At 32.5% G+C, this 15,868-nt stretch overlaps 2 protein-coding genes and 1 long non-coding RNA gene across 10 annotated transcripts; 1 reads left to right on the top strand and 2 right to left on the bottom strand.

The window, feature by feature from the left end:
* Positions 1 to 105: 105 nt before the first annotated feature.
* On the bottom strand, positions 106 to 4,616 carry LOC141461405 (uncharacterized). Its single transcript, XR_012462843.1, has 3 exons — positions 4,392 to 4,616; positions 392 to 561; positions 106 to 289 (listed from the first exon to the last, which is right to left on the bottom strand). It is a non-coding gene; the product is annotated as an uncharacterized lncRNA (long non-coding RNA).
* Positions 3,660 to 13,683, top strand: LOC141461399 (uncharacterized). 6 transcript variants are annotated; one of them, XR_012462834.1, is made up of 5 exons: positions 3,660 to 3,854; positions 4,873 to 5,054; positions 5,793 to 6,188; positions 8,400 to 8,555; positions 9,871 to 13,304. XR_012462834.1 is itself a non-coding variant. In XM_074142432.1 (4 exons), the coding sequence occupies exons 1-3, from the start codon at positions 3,837 to 3,839 to the stop codon at positions 6,181 to 6,183; spliced, it is 591 nt and encodes a 196-aa protein (XP_073998533.1). In that variant the 5' UTR covers positions 3,660 to 3,836; the 3' UTR covers positions 6,184 to 6,188; positions 13,548 to 13,683. The 6 variants fall into 6 exon arrangements, 5 of the variants coding, with proteins under 5 accessions (XP_073998533.1, XP_073998534.1, XP_073998535.1 ...); XM_074142432.1 differs by lacking the exons at positions 8,400 to 8,555; positions 9,871 to 13,304 and adding an exon at positions 13,548 to 13,683; XM_074142433.1 differs by lacking the exon at positions 8,400 to 8,555.
* On the bottom strand, positions 9,316 to 15,863 carry LOC141461395 (protein O-linked-mannose beta-1,2-N-acetylglucosaminyltransferase 1-like). Of its 3 annotated transcripts, none has more exons than XM_074142419.1 (9): positions 15,330 to 15,862; positions 13,977 to 14,309; positions 13,760 to 13,899; positions 13,433 to 13,679; positions 13,131 to 13,302; positions 11,492 to 11,624; positions 10,880 to 11,071; positions 9,863 to 9,965; positions 9,316 to 9,762 (listed from the first exon to the last, which is right to left on the bottom strand). In XM_074142419.1, the coding sequence occupies exons 1-9, from the start codon at positions 15,705 to 15,707 to the stop codon at positions 9,502 to 9,504; spliced, it is 1,959 nt and encodes a 652-aa protein (XP_073998520.1). In that variant the 5' UTR covers positions 15,708 to 15,862; the 3' UTR covers positions 9,316 to 9,501. The 3 variants fall into 3 exon arrangements, with proteins under 3 accessions (XP_073998520.1, XP_073998523.1, XP_073998522.1); XM_074142421.1 differs by having other exon boundaries at positions 9,729 to 9,762; positions 10,884 to 11,071; positions 15,330 to 15,863; XM_074142422.1 differs by lacking the exon at positions 13,977 to 14,309.
* Between the last annotated feature and the right edge of the window lie 5 nt (positions 15,864 to 15,868).

The raw sequence follows: 15,868 nt of genomic DNA, 5'->3' as shown, positions 1-15,868 counted from the left end.
CTATTATAAGTCGTACTTATGGTCATATCTATTTGATGACATTCGAATGAAAAATTCGAAAAATAACGTTGAGACAAATGTGAGGTATGACAATAAAACCTCCGACAATTCATTCAGTCCGAATTTGGCAACATATTTGATCCTCAAGAGTGTCATGCTTATAGTAGTGCTGTACAATGTATCGAAGTATCACTTTAGAGGAGAGCTTATCTTCACACTCCCTTAGTTGCCCAGATAGAATTAGTTTCCTTGATAATTTTTTTTTTTCAAATTAAGGACTGTTTACACACTAAGAGTTATGAATACGAATTATAAAAGAATATTTTTCAAAAAAAATATTGCAACGTTCCCTTTTATGTAGTAAGAGAAGTAAAAATCAATTTCTTATTACCTTCTGCTACTTTTTTTACTGTTTCATTAAACAAACCATAGGATTGGCTGTCTTTCTGCCACTTGCTAGAGATCCCTTGTAACCAGCTGTTTCCAATCTCTTGGGTTTGGAATTTAATTTTATTCCAGATTCAACCCTAGTAAATTTCCAATCCTTTCAAGAAAAATGTTCTGGAACGAGTCAAGAAGTAGTCACTCAAGACTGGATTATAGGTGGATTTACAAGAAGATAAGTGAGATAGTTTTCCATACTATGATGGGGCGTTAGTTTTCTTTGAAAAATCTTTTTTCGATTTACCAAAGATGGTTTATGCACAGCCATTTAACGTACATCTATCCTGTTATAGAATTTCTAGCAGAATTACGAGAGTATTTCGGGAACGAACTCATTGTTTTTGTTAAATTTACCTCTTTCACGAAATTGGAGTTTCTCAATTAATCCTATAATCAAATCTTTTTCCACCAGTTTCAGGAGTTAACCAATAAATCAACTTCTTTTGTCACTTTTCTTTTGTAGAGAAAAGCATACGTTCTCTAGGCGAGCTTTAGAACACTAATGTGATCCTTCCCACTAATGGTCTTCTTTTTCAAACCCTCAGTAAGAAGATGATGTTTTTAGTCTATAACAGATTTGCATAAAGTACACGAAAAAATAAGGTTGAATTTGCCTTAGGTACTCTATAGCTTCTCAGTCATTTTATGGCCACCCTGCACCTGCCTTGCTATTTTCAAATCAATAATATAGAATTATTGAACCACCACCAGGCTATAAGTTGAACGAGGATATCTCCCCCTTCGATTTCGCATTGACACGCTTAGTTTTGTAGCTGCAGGCATACGGTTTTTTTTTTAATGATTAATGGGTTCTAAAATACATCAGGTTTCCGAAAAATGCTGGCAGTAAAATTAATTAATTTTAAAGTAATTGAAATTACATATCAAAAAATAAACTTTTAATTTTTAGCATGTTCGAAATAAAAGGAGACGGAAAGTACAAAATAAAAAATTACTGTATTGCTTATTTATTATTTAATATCAGATACAATTTATTGATTTACATGACTGTAGGTTGCCTGAGTAAAAAATTAAAAACCAGTGCAGAAAAAGTGTTAAAAAAACAACATATTTGTTTGTTCAGCTAATAATTAAATGTGAAAATATTGCTTTAATAAACATTAGATTAGCATTGTTTTTTAAGTAGAAAATTAGATGTCCAGCGCGAAAAACTCACATGATTTGTTCTTAGCGCAGCTTACGAAATAAAATTTTCATGAGACTTATTTAAAAAAAATTATTTCGTTATTTACAATCTATATCATATAATATACAATAAGTAAATAGGGAGAATAAAGGATTAATGGTTGCGTGAAAGGCAGGAGGAAAGAAATTGCCCAGTGGTAGCACTCTTTACAGGATATGATTTTTAGGCCTTTAGACTGCGAGGAAATCGCGGGGCCACTGGCGATTCAGTCGGCGAGTATTGTTAGGGATGTCAGAGGAGGCGAGAGACTGTACTAGAGGACTGGAGCAAGTGGAGAAAGCAGTATGGAGTTTTTGATATTTAGTCTTGGCGAGTTGGTGTCCGAAGGAGATGTTGAGGTCGTTGTGAAGAGTGAGGTTAGTCACGAGAAAGGAGCGTCAGCTATCTGCCGGAATAGTCGAGATAGTAGTATGGAATTCTTGGTACTTAGTCTTGGCGAGTTGGTTTATTGAAGGGAATTTTGAGGTCGTTGAGGAAGAGTTGAGGTTAGTTACCGTAGAAAGGAGCGTCAAACTATCTGTCGGCAGGAGTTTTGATTGAAATGTCTGTACAGTCCATTTGTTTGTAGTGGACTCACAGCTCTAGTCTGTGAGTCCACATGGGTTTGAGGAAAGTGTTGTATATTAAGCGTTTGAGTTCAATGGGTAATTTGGAGCGTCATCCAAGAAGACTGTAAAGCAGTTTCGCACGTTTCGTCATTGCTTGTCTTTTAAGTCTAGTGTGTGGGTTCCACGTGAGTCGTTTGTCTATGTAGAGCCCAAGGTAACGCACCAAATCTGCACAAGGAAGAGGATTGCTGTTGAAGAGGAAGGTGGACAGGAGCCCCACCGGAGTACATGAGACTATTTTTTTTTAATAGCAAATCACAGAAATTTTATTTCGTAAAATAGCCCTTCTAATTTTACTTACTTATTTATTCTGATTAATTATGCAGATAATGAGGTCGTTCATTTCACTTAAATGATAGTTCGAACATAACCATAATTGCGTGAAGAAGCATTTTTCTTAAACAAAGTTTTAGCTTAAGAATTTCACTTCGAAAATTCTTATAACTCACTAACGAAAGAACACTAACTGAAAGCCAGAAGTGGAGCAGGAAATGTTTAGGGCGCTAATGGACTCAGATATTAAAGCGTCTTCAATTAAACAAAAATTGTACAGAAGCACAATTGATAAAAAAAGAATAATGATCTTTTCACTTTTGAAAACAAATAAAAAATGAAACTCAAACCATGGGTACTTGAAAAATAATAATCATCCATGTTTTATTTATGTAAAAGGTCTGTAATTCTAAATGATTTAATAAGGAAAAGCAAGATGAAAACAATAGCCAGATTAAACACCTGCATACAACTTACAATATCTGTCATTAACCGAACAAAAAAGCTACTCAATATATGTAACAATAAAAGAAGTCATCATTCCTATCCGATCTATGGGATTCGACCCAATATCTGTAGAAAAATTCTAATTATCTAATCAAGTTCTCGACTTAATTTGAATTTCTTGTGTATTCACGCAAAGGTTGTAAAATATGTACCTAGCTTGGAAACAAAAATATAAAAGCTCATTGAACTCATTGTTCATAGAACGTAATGTTAAAAGATTTTGTTTTCGGGAACAGAAATTCCCAATTTTTAATAGTTTAAACTTATATGTTTTTTAGTTTTGATAATAACAAAGGCACGAGAATTGACCTAAGATTCTACGATGTAGGGGTTATTGAAATTCGAATAGTTCGCTGACTTCCTTCAGTGATCACTAATTATTTTCTTCTGTTAGAAAACAATTAAAAAAAAAGAAAAGACATTTACGTTTCCCTAAATTATTTTGAGTATTTTTAATATTACAAATAAATAAGTTTTCTCTCAGTCATTTTTTTTTAACTTAACGAATTTTTAGGGAATACAAAATCTTTGTTAAAAATTTGTATTGATGAAATTTGTTTTATCTTGGTCCAAAATAGCCAGGCTGTTCAGGTTTTTGCACTGGTATTTCCCCTCCACCTGAAAGGCGTAAGTGCAATGTCCTAGAAGCTTTCCTATCTAGACAACAGTATCCACCTCTCGTCGTCAGATAGATGCTGTATGTTGAGCAGTGGCCCCGAAACCCATTTTGCATTGCGATACTCGCATTTTGAATTATTACTACGTACAATAATCAGAGATCAACATTAAGTTACAACATGAATCACGGTCTCCAGGTATTTATGTAAATGTATGCATTACGTGAGTTTTATTTAAAGAGGAAAAACTTGAAGCAACGACAGGCCGTTCTAAATATCTTTATTACTCAGGGGATAAAAATGAACTTTCACTTTTGGTTAGTTTCAATAATTTTTTTGATATCTTCCGTAGTTTTATTACTTGCTCGAATTAATTAGCTTAATGAATATGGGATCCTAACTATTTTCAATGGAGAGCATTATCAGCAATTAGCGTCCAACTGATTTTCGGATCCATTTAACTCTTATTTAGTTTTTATCGCAAACATTAAAGTGTAAATAACGATGTAAAAATTAATTCAGTGAAATAGGATCTTTTAAAATGATTTAGTTACAGTATATTTGAAAGTTATAATATATTGTAGTTAATAATTATAAATTATTGTTATAATGATTATTATAATGTTTATATTAATTAAATGTTTTTCTTTTTTTGTAAACAATTAAAGAAAATACCGTAACACGTTGTGTTTTGGGCGGTTTTTGTTCTTTGGAAAAATCAAGATCATTTCTTACCGAAAATTGTGATATCTTCCTGGTTGATTAACCACTAATTGAATTGACTAAGTTTTAAAGAAAGCTAAAGTAATTTCTATTATTTATGAATCAAATAGTTTTTCCATTTTGGTGTCAACGTTCATAGTAATACGGTGAAGTGGTTTTTAGTAACGTAGCGAATATGTCTTGACAATTTTTTTGCCGTAGAAGATTATTTCTTGAAATAATTATACACAAAATATTAAAAATAAAATTAAACATATGTGTCTTGACACATTGTAAATTTAAGTAGAATGCAGATTTCATGAAAGTTAAAAATAAATCTTTCTAAAAGATTTTGTTAAATTGAAGTTTAAAACAAAATTATTTAATTAGTATTGTTCACATATTCCATGCGGTCAGAAACTATTCTACTATGTTTCTTAATAATTATGTGCATAGATTTACATTTAATTTTCTGACCTAACGAATACATTTTACTACGAAATATTTATTCCAGGTTACAAAATACAACTGCATCATTTGCACAACTCCTTTTGCCCAAAAGGAGCATTTGCTTGAACATATGCGCTCACATCCTCGTGATCGTCCTTATGTATGCAATGAATGTGGAAAAGCTTTTCCACTCAGAGGAAACTTAATGTTTCATGCAAAAATGCATCAGAAGGATAGGCCTTTCAGGTTTGTAAATTGGTTATCTTAGTATGAATTTTATTTGTTGAACGTGAGATGAATCGATTGTCATCTTTTGTTCTTATCACTATCACTTATAACTGCTGATCTTATTTTCACCTTAGTGTTGTAATCCTGCAAGATATTTCATTATGCATTGACATTATGCGGATTTGTAGTGAAGTTTATTCAGCTGGTAGTCTAGCCGTTTAGGTAAGAAAAAACGAAGTACATCATTTGAAACGAATTGCATTGAATTACAGATTCGAATATAGGTATTTGAAACTCAGAAGAGGTAGTTCAATAAATAAAGTTGTAGAGATGAAAAAAATTTAAAGAAAAAAATGATTGGGATGTTAAAATCCTCTACTTTGTATTCAAAATAAGATACAAAACATAGGAGATAATTTTAATTGTCACGTTTCTGCACTTCTATTAGTGTGAAGTTTAGACAAAAAGTTTCAAAAATTAATTGACATGCTATAGAACTCCCCTATTGCCTATAGAACGGTGAGCAACAATTCGAAATCTGTGGGTGTGATGAGAATGATATAGACGCCCGATAAGGCTTTGTACGTTCTTATGCCACTAATGAAGAAAGGCAATGGCTGATAAGGGATTGCAAAAAGGAAATTGTTACGAAGTAACACGCTAGTTTTAGTAGTAGCACGATAGTTAGTCTTTTTGTTTTTACTACATAAAAGACATTTTAGATAAATCTAATCTATTTACTTCTGTTTGTTCTAGATGTGATTTGTGTTCTAAGGATTTCAAGTGCAAAGGCCATTTGGTAACCCATCGCCGCGCTCATTTAAAAAATAACAATTTGGGCTACGCATTTGACAAGACATTTGTTGATAAATCCAATGCATTCATGTTGAAACAGTTGATGAAAGGTGAGACTGCAAATATGACTGCACATGTAATACACAACCCACCACCATCTTCTACTGGAGTGCAGCAACAACCACAACAACAGCATAACATGATTGTTGGCCAGTCCTCAACAAATCAAGAGGAACATCCTGAACCTCAACTGCCTTTACATACAGTAAGTGTTGGCACTCAAGTTGGAAGTTGTGATGCCAGGTGGAATCCTAATCAGCACAGACCGAGACATAGCTCTATCCTAATATAATTTTGGTAAGAAAAAACAAGTTTTTTCCTTAAAAAGAATTTTCCTTTAATTTTTTTATTTTAACAGCAAATTATTCTTACTTAACATTTCACAACGATTTACGTTATTTATATATGTTCAAAATTAATTTGAAAATGTCAAAAAAAAAATTATTTTTTTTTGAAAAAATTGTATTCACATTCAAGAAGTTCATTTTATCTTCGTTAATTTGGCTAACAGAGTTAGCTAGTTTTATTGCTTGGAATTATTTCAACAAACTGAGGGATTCTTTTAATTTGAGGTGTTGAAGTAAAATTAATTGGCAATCAAGCAGACATTCCAATAAGAATATTTTCTATCTAGGAGGTCTGCAAATTAAGTGATAAGACTATTTCTTTTATTCCTTTTGTACAAAACTAAATTACCATTTTATTTCCTTCAAAATAGTTCCCTCGGAAACCCCCACAAATTCCTAAAACGTTTCATCTCTTCATAACGCTACTGGTAACCCGGAACATTTATTAATATTTACTTACTTTGTTTCGGAATGGTAACCTTTAGAATGCAACATCTAGGAGTTTATAATGTCTTACCTCCAGCAACATGATTTCTTAAATTTTTATGAAATTCACTATGATAATGCTGATTTACTAAATATCCTGTAGGCACAAACTCTTCTTTTTTTTGTATTTATTTATTTGTTTAAAATAATACTCAGCGATCCACACTCATCAGTGATCACCCTTCACCAGCAGCAAAGTTTTTAACTAGTTATTTAAATTTGTGCAATAAAATCAAACTGCAAGAGGCCAACTGAAGAAGATGCTCATTTAGCAGAACTGTTATGAAAAGTGGGAACGACGTCTTTATGGCTTTCAGGAAACTATTTTGAAGGGAATCAAGTAAAGTCATTTAGTTTTGATTGAAAAGGGTTTGCAGAAATAGTTCCTTTACTTTTCTTCAGATCGTAAGATGTGGAAATGACATAAAATGTCATTTGACGAATAGTTAGATTTTTTTTAATTGAAACACTTTTTTCGGATAATAGGAACAAACTTTTTATCTGCATTTATTTTATTATTTTCTAAATCATCTCGTTTTGCTTTATTATTGATTTAATAGGTCTTGTTTGCTAAGAATGACAACTATAAAATAATAGCAAAGCTTTGAATATCTGAAATTAAATTACTGTTCCTTCTAAAAATCTCAAGACATTAATTCTCAGCTTCTTTTATTTTGCTTGTAATATTTTTTATATCCTAAAAAAAACTTTTTTTTAATTAGTTGAGATTACTTCGAAAAAGCGTCTTTGTATAGCTTTCTCCACCGATAAGGTAGTTAGAAAATATTGTTAGAACACCAACAAAAAAATATATTAATACTAATAATATGTCTCGAAGACTTTAAAATGTTCATTCCGAAATTATGTGAAATGAAATTCTGATGGAAATTTTAGTCTCAGCCATAGAGTTCTTATGTTTAAAACGTGTAGTGAGGTAGTTCTAAAAGAATGTATTATTACATTTAACTATTTAAAAAAAAAAATCGAATATATGTAATATTGTATTTTCCCTACAAACGTGCAGAAAGTAGCTGGACCACTTGGTTACGAGTTTGGTAAGTACTTTTTATTGTCATGAACTTTCTCGCCTTTGGTTCGTATTGCACACTTTTGGTTATATTTAACACTTAATTAAACAAACACTTTCCGCATTAATAAATTAAATATTATTTCGCTTTCTTAAAATAATGGATACATCTATTGTTAAGATGTATGATTCAATGTATCAACAGGAGGTCTTCGTAATTTTTCAGAATAATAGCTAAAATAATCTTAAACTTACAAAAATATATAAATATGTCATTATTCAAAAAATAAATTTATATTATAGAAACGGTGTTAGGGTTTTTAAGTAGAGGATTAATTAAAAGGAGTTTTCAAAAATATTAATGATAATATAAACTTAATTGAAGAATATTTTTTATTTATCCCTTTTTTGTAAAGGATAATTATGAAAAAGGCTGAAAACAAAAAAAAAACGTAACAAGTGTTAATTAACAATAAATGTATTAGATATGATCAGTTAAGATATTTGTGAATTTAGCAATATGTAGCGTCCTGTAACAATTATTAAGTATGTATGATTTTATATTTGATCAGATAATTTTTAAATAAATATAAATATATAATTAAGAAAAATACTTCATCTTTATTAAAAAAAAAAAAAAAAATCCAGGGCAAGAAATTGACTTGGTTAAATCTAGTTCTACAAGTGTTATGGTTGGATTGAGCAATGAAAACATAATTTTGATCGTAATCATGACGGCTGTCACTCTAGCCCGATCATATGTTCCGATATTCCTCAGCGAGCATACCGATATTAAAACAAAAGGTGAACATAACAATATCTTTATCATATCCATATCGCAGTATAATTTTGAACATATAGGGAATCAACTGTTAAGCTCTTTATTTTGGGTTTTCTTGAATCCATTCATACTAGAGAACTTCCCTGTTAGCCCAATATGAAAACAGGTACTATTAGTCCGACTTTTTAAGAGATCTTTTAACTTTTCTAAATCATTTCGTTTAACCTGGCGAAACTCCTTGTAATTGGTTCTGGGAGAAGTGCGATGATCTTCTTGGATGAAAACGATCTCTAAATGTGATTTCGATACTTGTTGGTCTCTATGAATCCACTGTGGGCTTCTAATTTCATTAATCTTATGTTATTCAATCAAAGTTGCAACTTTTTGAGTTTTGTCAATTAGAACAGGAATCTCGAAAATCATTCCAATTTATTTACACATACCTAATTATGGTGCGACTTATGTGAAAACTGACGCCGATACTTCTAGATTTCAGACTGTTTTAGGTCGTTATATTGACTATAAAAAGTTTGAAGTCATTTTCAACTGATTTGTTAGCTTCTGAATATGACAGAGATATTATGTACTTAAATCAACGTCTTCTATTAAATGTTTAACTATTTTTCTTTTTAATCATTTGCATCTTCACCCTTTCACAAGTTGTATACATTCTGTAGCTTTGATAAGTACCAATAAATGTTTAATTTTACGTCAATTTGAAACAATTATTCCAGACGAAGTATAAATTTAAAAAAAGGAGAGGATAATATTAAATAAAAGAACTTGTTTAATCCAAGATGTTTAAAAGACTTCATAATTTATTGTTTTCAATATTGCACATTTACAGTTTAAATTTCCTTATAATAATAATTTAAAAATATAAATAATTAGTCATCAAAAATATTAAAAAATTAAACAAAAATGAAAAAGTAATTCCTTTAAGTACAAAAGAGACAAAAAAATAATAAATTAAGACTTGTACTTATTTTTAGCGAACGGTGACTTAGATTCGATTAGAAGTACTGTGTTTGTACCTAAGGTAAGTCTAAACAGACCTTTATACATAGTTTGGGCGTGCCATTTACTATCAATGTACGGTACATAAACTTGAAAACATTTAACATATTTGGCTAATATTGGCTGGTAATAATGTGCAGAAGTAGAATTATCATTCCCTGTCTCACGGTAAAAAACCACGAACACTTTGTTTCTTAACTGACTTAACATTACCTAGAAGAGAAACATATTTAATTTATTAGAATTCATTGAAGGACAAAAATTACAATTTGAACTACATAATTTAAAGATAAAACTAAACTTGCGAAATTACCTTCATAGCTATGTTACCACCATTCTGACATAACTCGAGATCATCATTGGTAAGATGGACAGTAATGGATGATTGGACGAGCCCTGCCAACTTCTGAAAGTACCTACAAAACCAAATAAATAATATAGAAAGGATCTGGATATTGTGTAAATGTATTAAATTGACTTAGATACTGAGATTTTACTTTGGTGTCACACTTTCTTGATTAAAGAAGTAGAGATTTTGTCAACATCATTTTATTTTGGAAAAAATAACTATGGTTTACAAATAATTAAATAACGTATGATATACAGGAAATGGAAATGCTATTGGGATAAAAGCAAATAAAATGCAATAATACAGAATGCAAGTAATCAAAGCAAACCAATTAAAATCATTTTCTCAAATGATAATGATAGTGTGTTAAAAAAAAAGACAAAATGTTAGGGGCTATAAAACATTGTTAGATTTGGAATAAATTGTTATCTGTAGGGAAATCTTATAAACCATGGGAGCACTCTAAAAAAACAAATTCATTCCTATTCAGAAATTAAAATTCACTTGTTAACAGTGCCGTTCAGGCAACAAAACGTGTACAAACTAGGAATTCCTTTTTAACTCCAATTTAAAAAAAATTAAACTTTATGGCTTCTCCATTTGCTGCTATTCATTTATACATTTTTTATGTAAATTATTATTGCCGTAGTAGAGAGCTGATAGATTACTACTCATTACTTTTTCCACGATAGCTAACTACTTTTTAATGTCATTTATACTATCAGAAGGCGATCTACTATTGTGAGAGTTTTTGGTAAAGGTCCGAGATCGCCCTCTCTTATGAAATTAGAATAATCAGAGTATTTACAAAACATTCTATGAAATAAAGATGTAAAACACGTTTAATAAACGTTCTGGGAATCTGTGGATTTCCGAATGGTTAAGGCCATTAAAATGAAACTGCAGATAACATCGTAATACAATAAATTCAATAAAGACCACTATCACAAAACTTTAACAATAAGATAAAACATCCCATACCTGCCTTTCGTGAGCTCATGAGGGCGTTCAATCCAAGCATCAGCCTCCTTATTCGTTGATCTGGCAGTTCTGAATATGCCTAAATCTCCTGCAGATATGGAAGTGAGATCTGATGGTCTGCGAAGTACTCGAGAAACATCTGGGATTATTATGGCTCCATCTTTGTAGCGTCTTAGTATCTGCGGCCATCCTCTACGGATCACATTAGGCTCTCATGTTTTATTTAATTATTCTGTAGGGGACAATTATCAATTTGAGTTAAATACATAATTACTCTTGAGACATTCGCTTTCGATAGTTGCACTGAAGGCCAAGTCTGCATAAGATTGATTCTTTTGAATTTTTTTATTTTTTTATTTTCATGGCAATTCGTAGAGGTTGAGGCCGTAAATCGTAAATAGATTAATGTAAATTGTGGCTTAGAGAAAAGGGATTCTTTCATCGTTATTTTTATTTAGGACAAATTAAGATAGAACGTGGTAGAAAAGCTATCACACCACTTAAGAACTCCAATTACCCATGTAATACATTTTAGAAATAGATAAAAGAGATACCATTAAAAAGTTTCTGCAAATAAAGGAAATTAAAATTATTAAAGTTAACTCGTCATACTTGTAGAAAGGTGCGGAACAGCAATCATCAGCCTCATTCAACATATGCCTTGTTACCATATCCATTCTTAAAAGAGTTCCCAAACCAGGAAAATCTTCAGCTCTATAAGCTAGATGAACATCTCCTGAACATCCTAAAATTTAGAATTTTTTTATTTATTTACAAGTATCAGACTGTAAAATATTTTTTTTTTTAACTACATCTAAAAGACTGCATGAAGGCAAGACCAAGCAGTCTCCATGTGCACCAAAACCGCAGCTATGCTTCATGTGGGGTCAACAACAACAACTGGTGTTAGGAACTGGATACAAATGACTGATATTTCTAAAAAGGAAGCAACTAAGTTTCACATGTAGAACTGTAAACCTGCTGGATATGTTTCTACTAGACTAAAATTACTACCCCTCCTTGCTAAGCATTTCAATGGTCTCCATTTATATTCTGTAGAGCTGCGCCGGTTGAAGAAACCTGAAAGCCACTGCTACTGAGACAAACATAAGTGAGTAAAAGTATAATAATAGACGCATAAAACTTGAACAAATGGTTCAATCTGCAAATATCTCAAGCAACGCTGGTGCAGGTGTGTATATTGAGCATTCCAGCTGTCTGTACTTGGAAAGTGATTTCAACTTTGACTGAGAAGTGACAGCCATTAACTGGAGCGAAATAGTATAGCAAATCAAGCCACTTTAGACCAATAGTTAGCTACGTCGAGAGCAGCAAGGATCCAGCCGATAGAGCCTTACGTAGGTAGAGATATATTTGGTGGTGCAGTGGATCGCAAGCTATTGCAGAACTTAAGGAAACAGGCTGGCTAAATAGAGTTACAAATAAATCAGTACCCAAACCGCAAAAAAAAGGCAATATGGTTTAAGAAGGTGCTAATGAATAGCTACGGAGGATTCTTGAGCGCAAAAGTCGGACGATATTGTGCACACCAAGAGCGGCTGGCATCTGATTTGAGAATGAACAGCAAGACTCGTGATTTTCGCCCGAAACGTGCTTTAACGATCTAAGAGGCGACAAATGGCCTACATGGCCAATAAAATAATAGTAATAAAAATAAAGCACAACTGGTAGCTACAGAAGCAATTTTGTGATTTAGAAATTCAAAATTGGAGCGTGAAAGAGTGGGAGGATCACAGGAGGGAGGAGAAAGTAATAATTTACACTAAATAGAAAGAAAGGTTAGATGGAAGGAGTCAGGGAAACGCTGTACTACAGCTTAGATAAGTTTGCCCATTCGTAGTTAAATTTTGTTGGCCAGGAGAGGTAAACGTTCAAGGGAATAGTCGAGGAATTTAAGATGGATATCTAACGATATTATTCAGAGACCGGTAGGTTGCTTCTGAAGATTGTTAGTAGGAGGAATAAGAGATCGTTCATTGGGTTAGAAATGGTGGAGAAGAGCCACATTATCCCTTGGGCACTCCACAAATAATAATACTTCGAGCAATAAAAGTCTATAATTTGTAAGGAGGATACATAGGCGAATAACCAAACCATTTTTTTTAATTTTAATGTGAAAATTTTCAATTTTTTGCTAAATTTCAGAATGTTGTTTCGTTTTTTAAGATCCATCTCAGAAATAAAATTAAGTATGATCACAAATTATTAAGAATTATCAATCAAAAGGAACCTTTGTATCCATGTGGATTCCATGCAGAGACTGCTAGAATTGTATCATCCATTTCCATAACTGATGCCATCTGGGCCATGTAGAATAAATAGTCAGGCGAGAGTAGTAAACCCTCTTCTAAAACCATTACATACTTTTTCCGGCTAAAGTTGTTTTTTACATATCGAAGGCCCTACCCAAAAAGAGAAAAAAATATTTTGTTTTAGATAAATCACTACTTAATGATGTCTACCACCAATTTCAATTCTTAGTGGTTAAAAGAAATACCAAATCTGCTGAAGATAAATTCTATATTTATTTACCTGAAATAAAACTGCATTGGGACCTGTTTTATTTGAAATATTCACTGGGACTGACCTAAAACCAAATACTCCTACCAGTGGTGGTACTAAATAAGAGCTCTTTTTATCACTGTAGAATACTAGAACTGAAGAAGACTGAATACCAGGTTGAGCTACAATGCTTTCCAATGTTAAAACTAAGGTTTTCAAAGATCTGCCTGCTACAACTACCATGGGAGTTGAGAAAACTATATTGCCAATGAGACTTCTGTAAAAAAATACTGTTTAAAATAAATTAATTCGTCTACATGAAAAAAAGTTGAAATTAATTTTTGATATGTTTCGTACCTATTAGTTAAAAGAGATGACACAATGGGTTCATGACGTTTAGCAGGTTGGCAAAAGTCTTCACACTGAAGTTCTGTGAAAGAAGAACATAAACGTTCTCTTGCTGGATTGTTATGTAGTGGATAATCTGGAGATATAACCTTTAAAACATTATAAAATTAATTTCAAAGGAATAATAATGAAACAGAAATATCTTAGGTATCTATAAATCAATTACCAATGGAATAATTTTCCTTGGTACACACAATCGTTCATCAATGACTTTACCCCATCTATCAGCACGCGCATAGGTAATTGTCTCTAATGGTGTAAAACCGCCATCTATTCCTTTCTGTGAAATCATATACCATTGGGATCTGTAGCGTAAATCCTGTATGCGCCCACTCCCAAGATGATAAAGAATAGTTTTTGCACGTTTGCTCAGCTCTCTAGAAGCTTCATCGAATGTAAAAGCTATTATTATATCATCTTCTCGCAAACTCGTTGATAGCCATAATTCTAAGCTAGAACTGTTTTGACTGTATAAATCGAACGTTTGCAGAGTTACCAGCTGGAAAAAAGGAATGACCTCATGTCTAAATGTTATTTAAAAATATTAAATTGTCTGAAGTAATAAACTCAAAATCATTTTGCCTTAAATCTAAAGGAGTGAATAACTCCAAACATACTGCTAGTAACCTATTCTCACAACATTCATAATGGCACTCCACTTAAACTTCACACTCTCACCTACAGGGATCGAATGTGAGCTCTTGGAATTGGCGAATCCACTGCCAACCCCTAGTCCACTATCATGTTTACACTCACATATCCTGGCGCACTGAAAATTCTGATTATGTACGATATACAACTGAATATATCGGACGCATGTATCTGACTTCAGTGTAGGGTACCTTCTAACCACAAAAGGAGAAATTGCTATTCTACCTATACAATGATGTTGGGACATTCTGGGTACTTAGGACGGCTTAAGAGTTTTCTACGAAGTTACATACATTTAGAATCAGCTCTGCAGAACATTTAGTAACTTGTGAGGAAATCGCTAAAATGTTAGTAGGAGGCAGTGTTTTTTCTTGTTAATTCAACATCATTTCAGCAGAATGCGAACAGTCAGCTGCCAAAGTAGCTTAGTAGAAAACCCTTGTGCAGGCTACAAGAAGTCTAAGATTTCATACAATTAATCCCTAGCCACTGTTGGTCAAGTAAGCAAAAAGTGGGAGCAATATATTTCCACCGGATGAAAGCGATCATTCTGGGCAATCACTTTGTGGGTTCCTGCGTCTGCTTACTGTTCACAAAACACTCTATTACTTTTCTTCCCCACAAACCTGTCTCGGAGAAAGCTCAGCAAAGGCTGAGGCAGTTTAAGACAAGACAACTAATTGCATCTTCATTTTGTCTGGACTGGACAATGAATGCCGACCACCATCATCAATGCCTTCTCCACTTTTGACAAATTCGAACAGCAAATTATTACATTGTATTGAACTTCCATAAATAAAATGTCTCTGCGAAGGTGATTGAATGGATGGAATTGATTTTAAAAAATATATAAAAATATAATATTTACCTGTAGATATCTAGCTTCTACGACAGCAATATTCAATCCTCGCCCTCCACCTCCCAAATACTTCCCTTGCACGCAGAGTTTTGGCCGGTCATTTTTATCTTGGCCAGTGTAAATGTGCACTGGAAATGAGTCATCGGGACACTGTCGTTTTAAACCACAGTTGGGATAGATTTCTGATATACGGATATCACTCTGACTATTGTACTCTCTTGGGGTATATTCATCGTTTGTATAATTTATATCAGAAGAAACAGTTCTCGTTTCATAACTCAAAAAAAAATTGTACCAATAAGGATTCCAAGTGACAAGCGTTACGCAAATTATAAATCCAACATAAAGTAAAAAACGAAACTTCGTCAGATATTTTACTATGAACATGTAAACTAAAAAAGAAAATTGTTATGCTTCAATAACTGTCTAGAAATAAATATTCTAGTTAGAAGTAAGTGTAAAAATAAATCACTTGTCTAATACTTTTGAGCAAAAGAGAGGATGATTCTGTCCTAGCGTTCTAGTAAGTAAACATAACATAACCAGGT

This window comes from Rhodnius prolixus, unplaced genomic scaffold (genome assembly GCF_049639745.1).
Source record: "Rhodnius prolixus isolate KJV_2025 unplaced genomic scaffold, Rpr scaffold_6, whole genome shotgun sequence".
Classification (NCBI taxonomy): Eukaryota; Metazoa; Arthropoda; class Insecta; order Hemiptera; family Reduviidae; genus Rhodnius; species Rhodnius prolixus.
The sequence above is the reverse complement of the archived record's forward strand: the minus strand, read 5'-3'. Positions and strand labels throughout refer to the sequence as shown.

Coding starts and splice junctions, on each gene's coding strand:
- LOC141461399 (XM_074142432.1), top strand. Junction 5,055..5,792: donor CAGAAGGATAGGCCTTTCAG/GTTTGTAAATTG, acceptor TGTTTGTTCTAG/ATGTGATTTGTGTTCTAAGG.
- LOC141461395 (XM_074142419.1), bottom strand. CDS start 15,707: ATGTTCATAGTAAAATATCTGACGAAGTTTCGTTTTTTACTTTATGTT. Junction 13,680..13,759: donor TCATCTCTTTTAACTAATAG/GTACGAAACATA, acceptor ATTTTTTTACAG/AAGTCTCATTGGCAATATAG. Junction 13,303..13,432: donor CCAATGCAGTTTTATTTCAG/GTAAATAAATAT, acceptor CTTTTTGGGTAG/GGCCTTCGATATGTAAAAAA.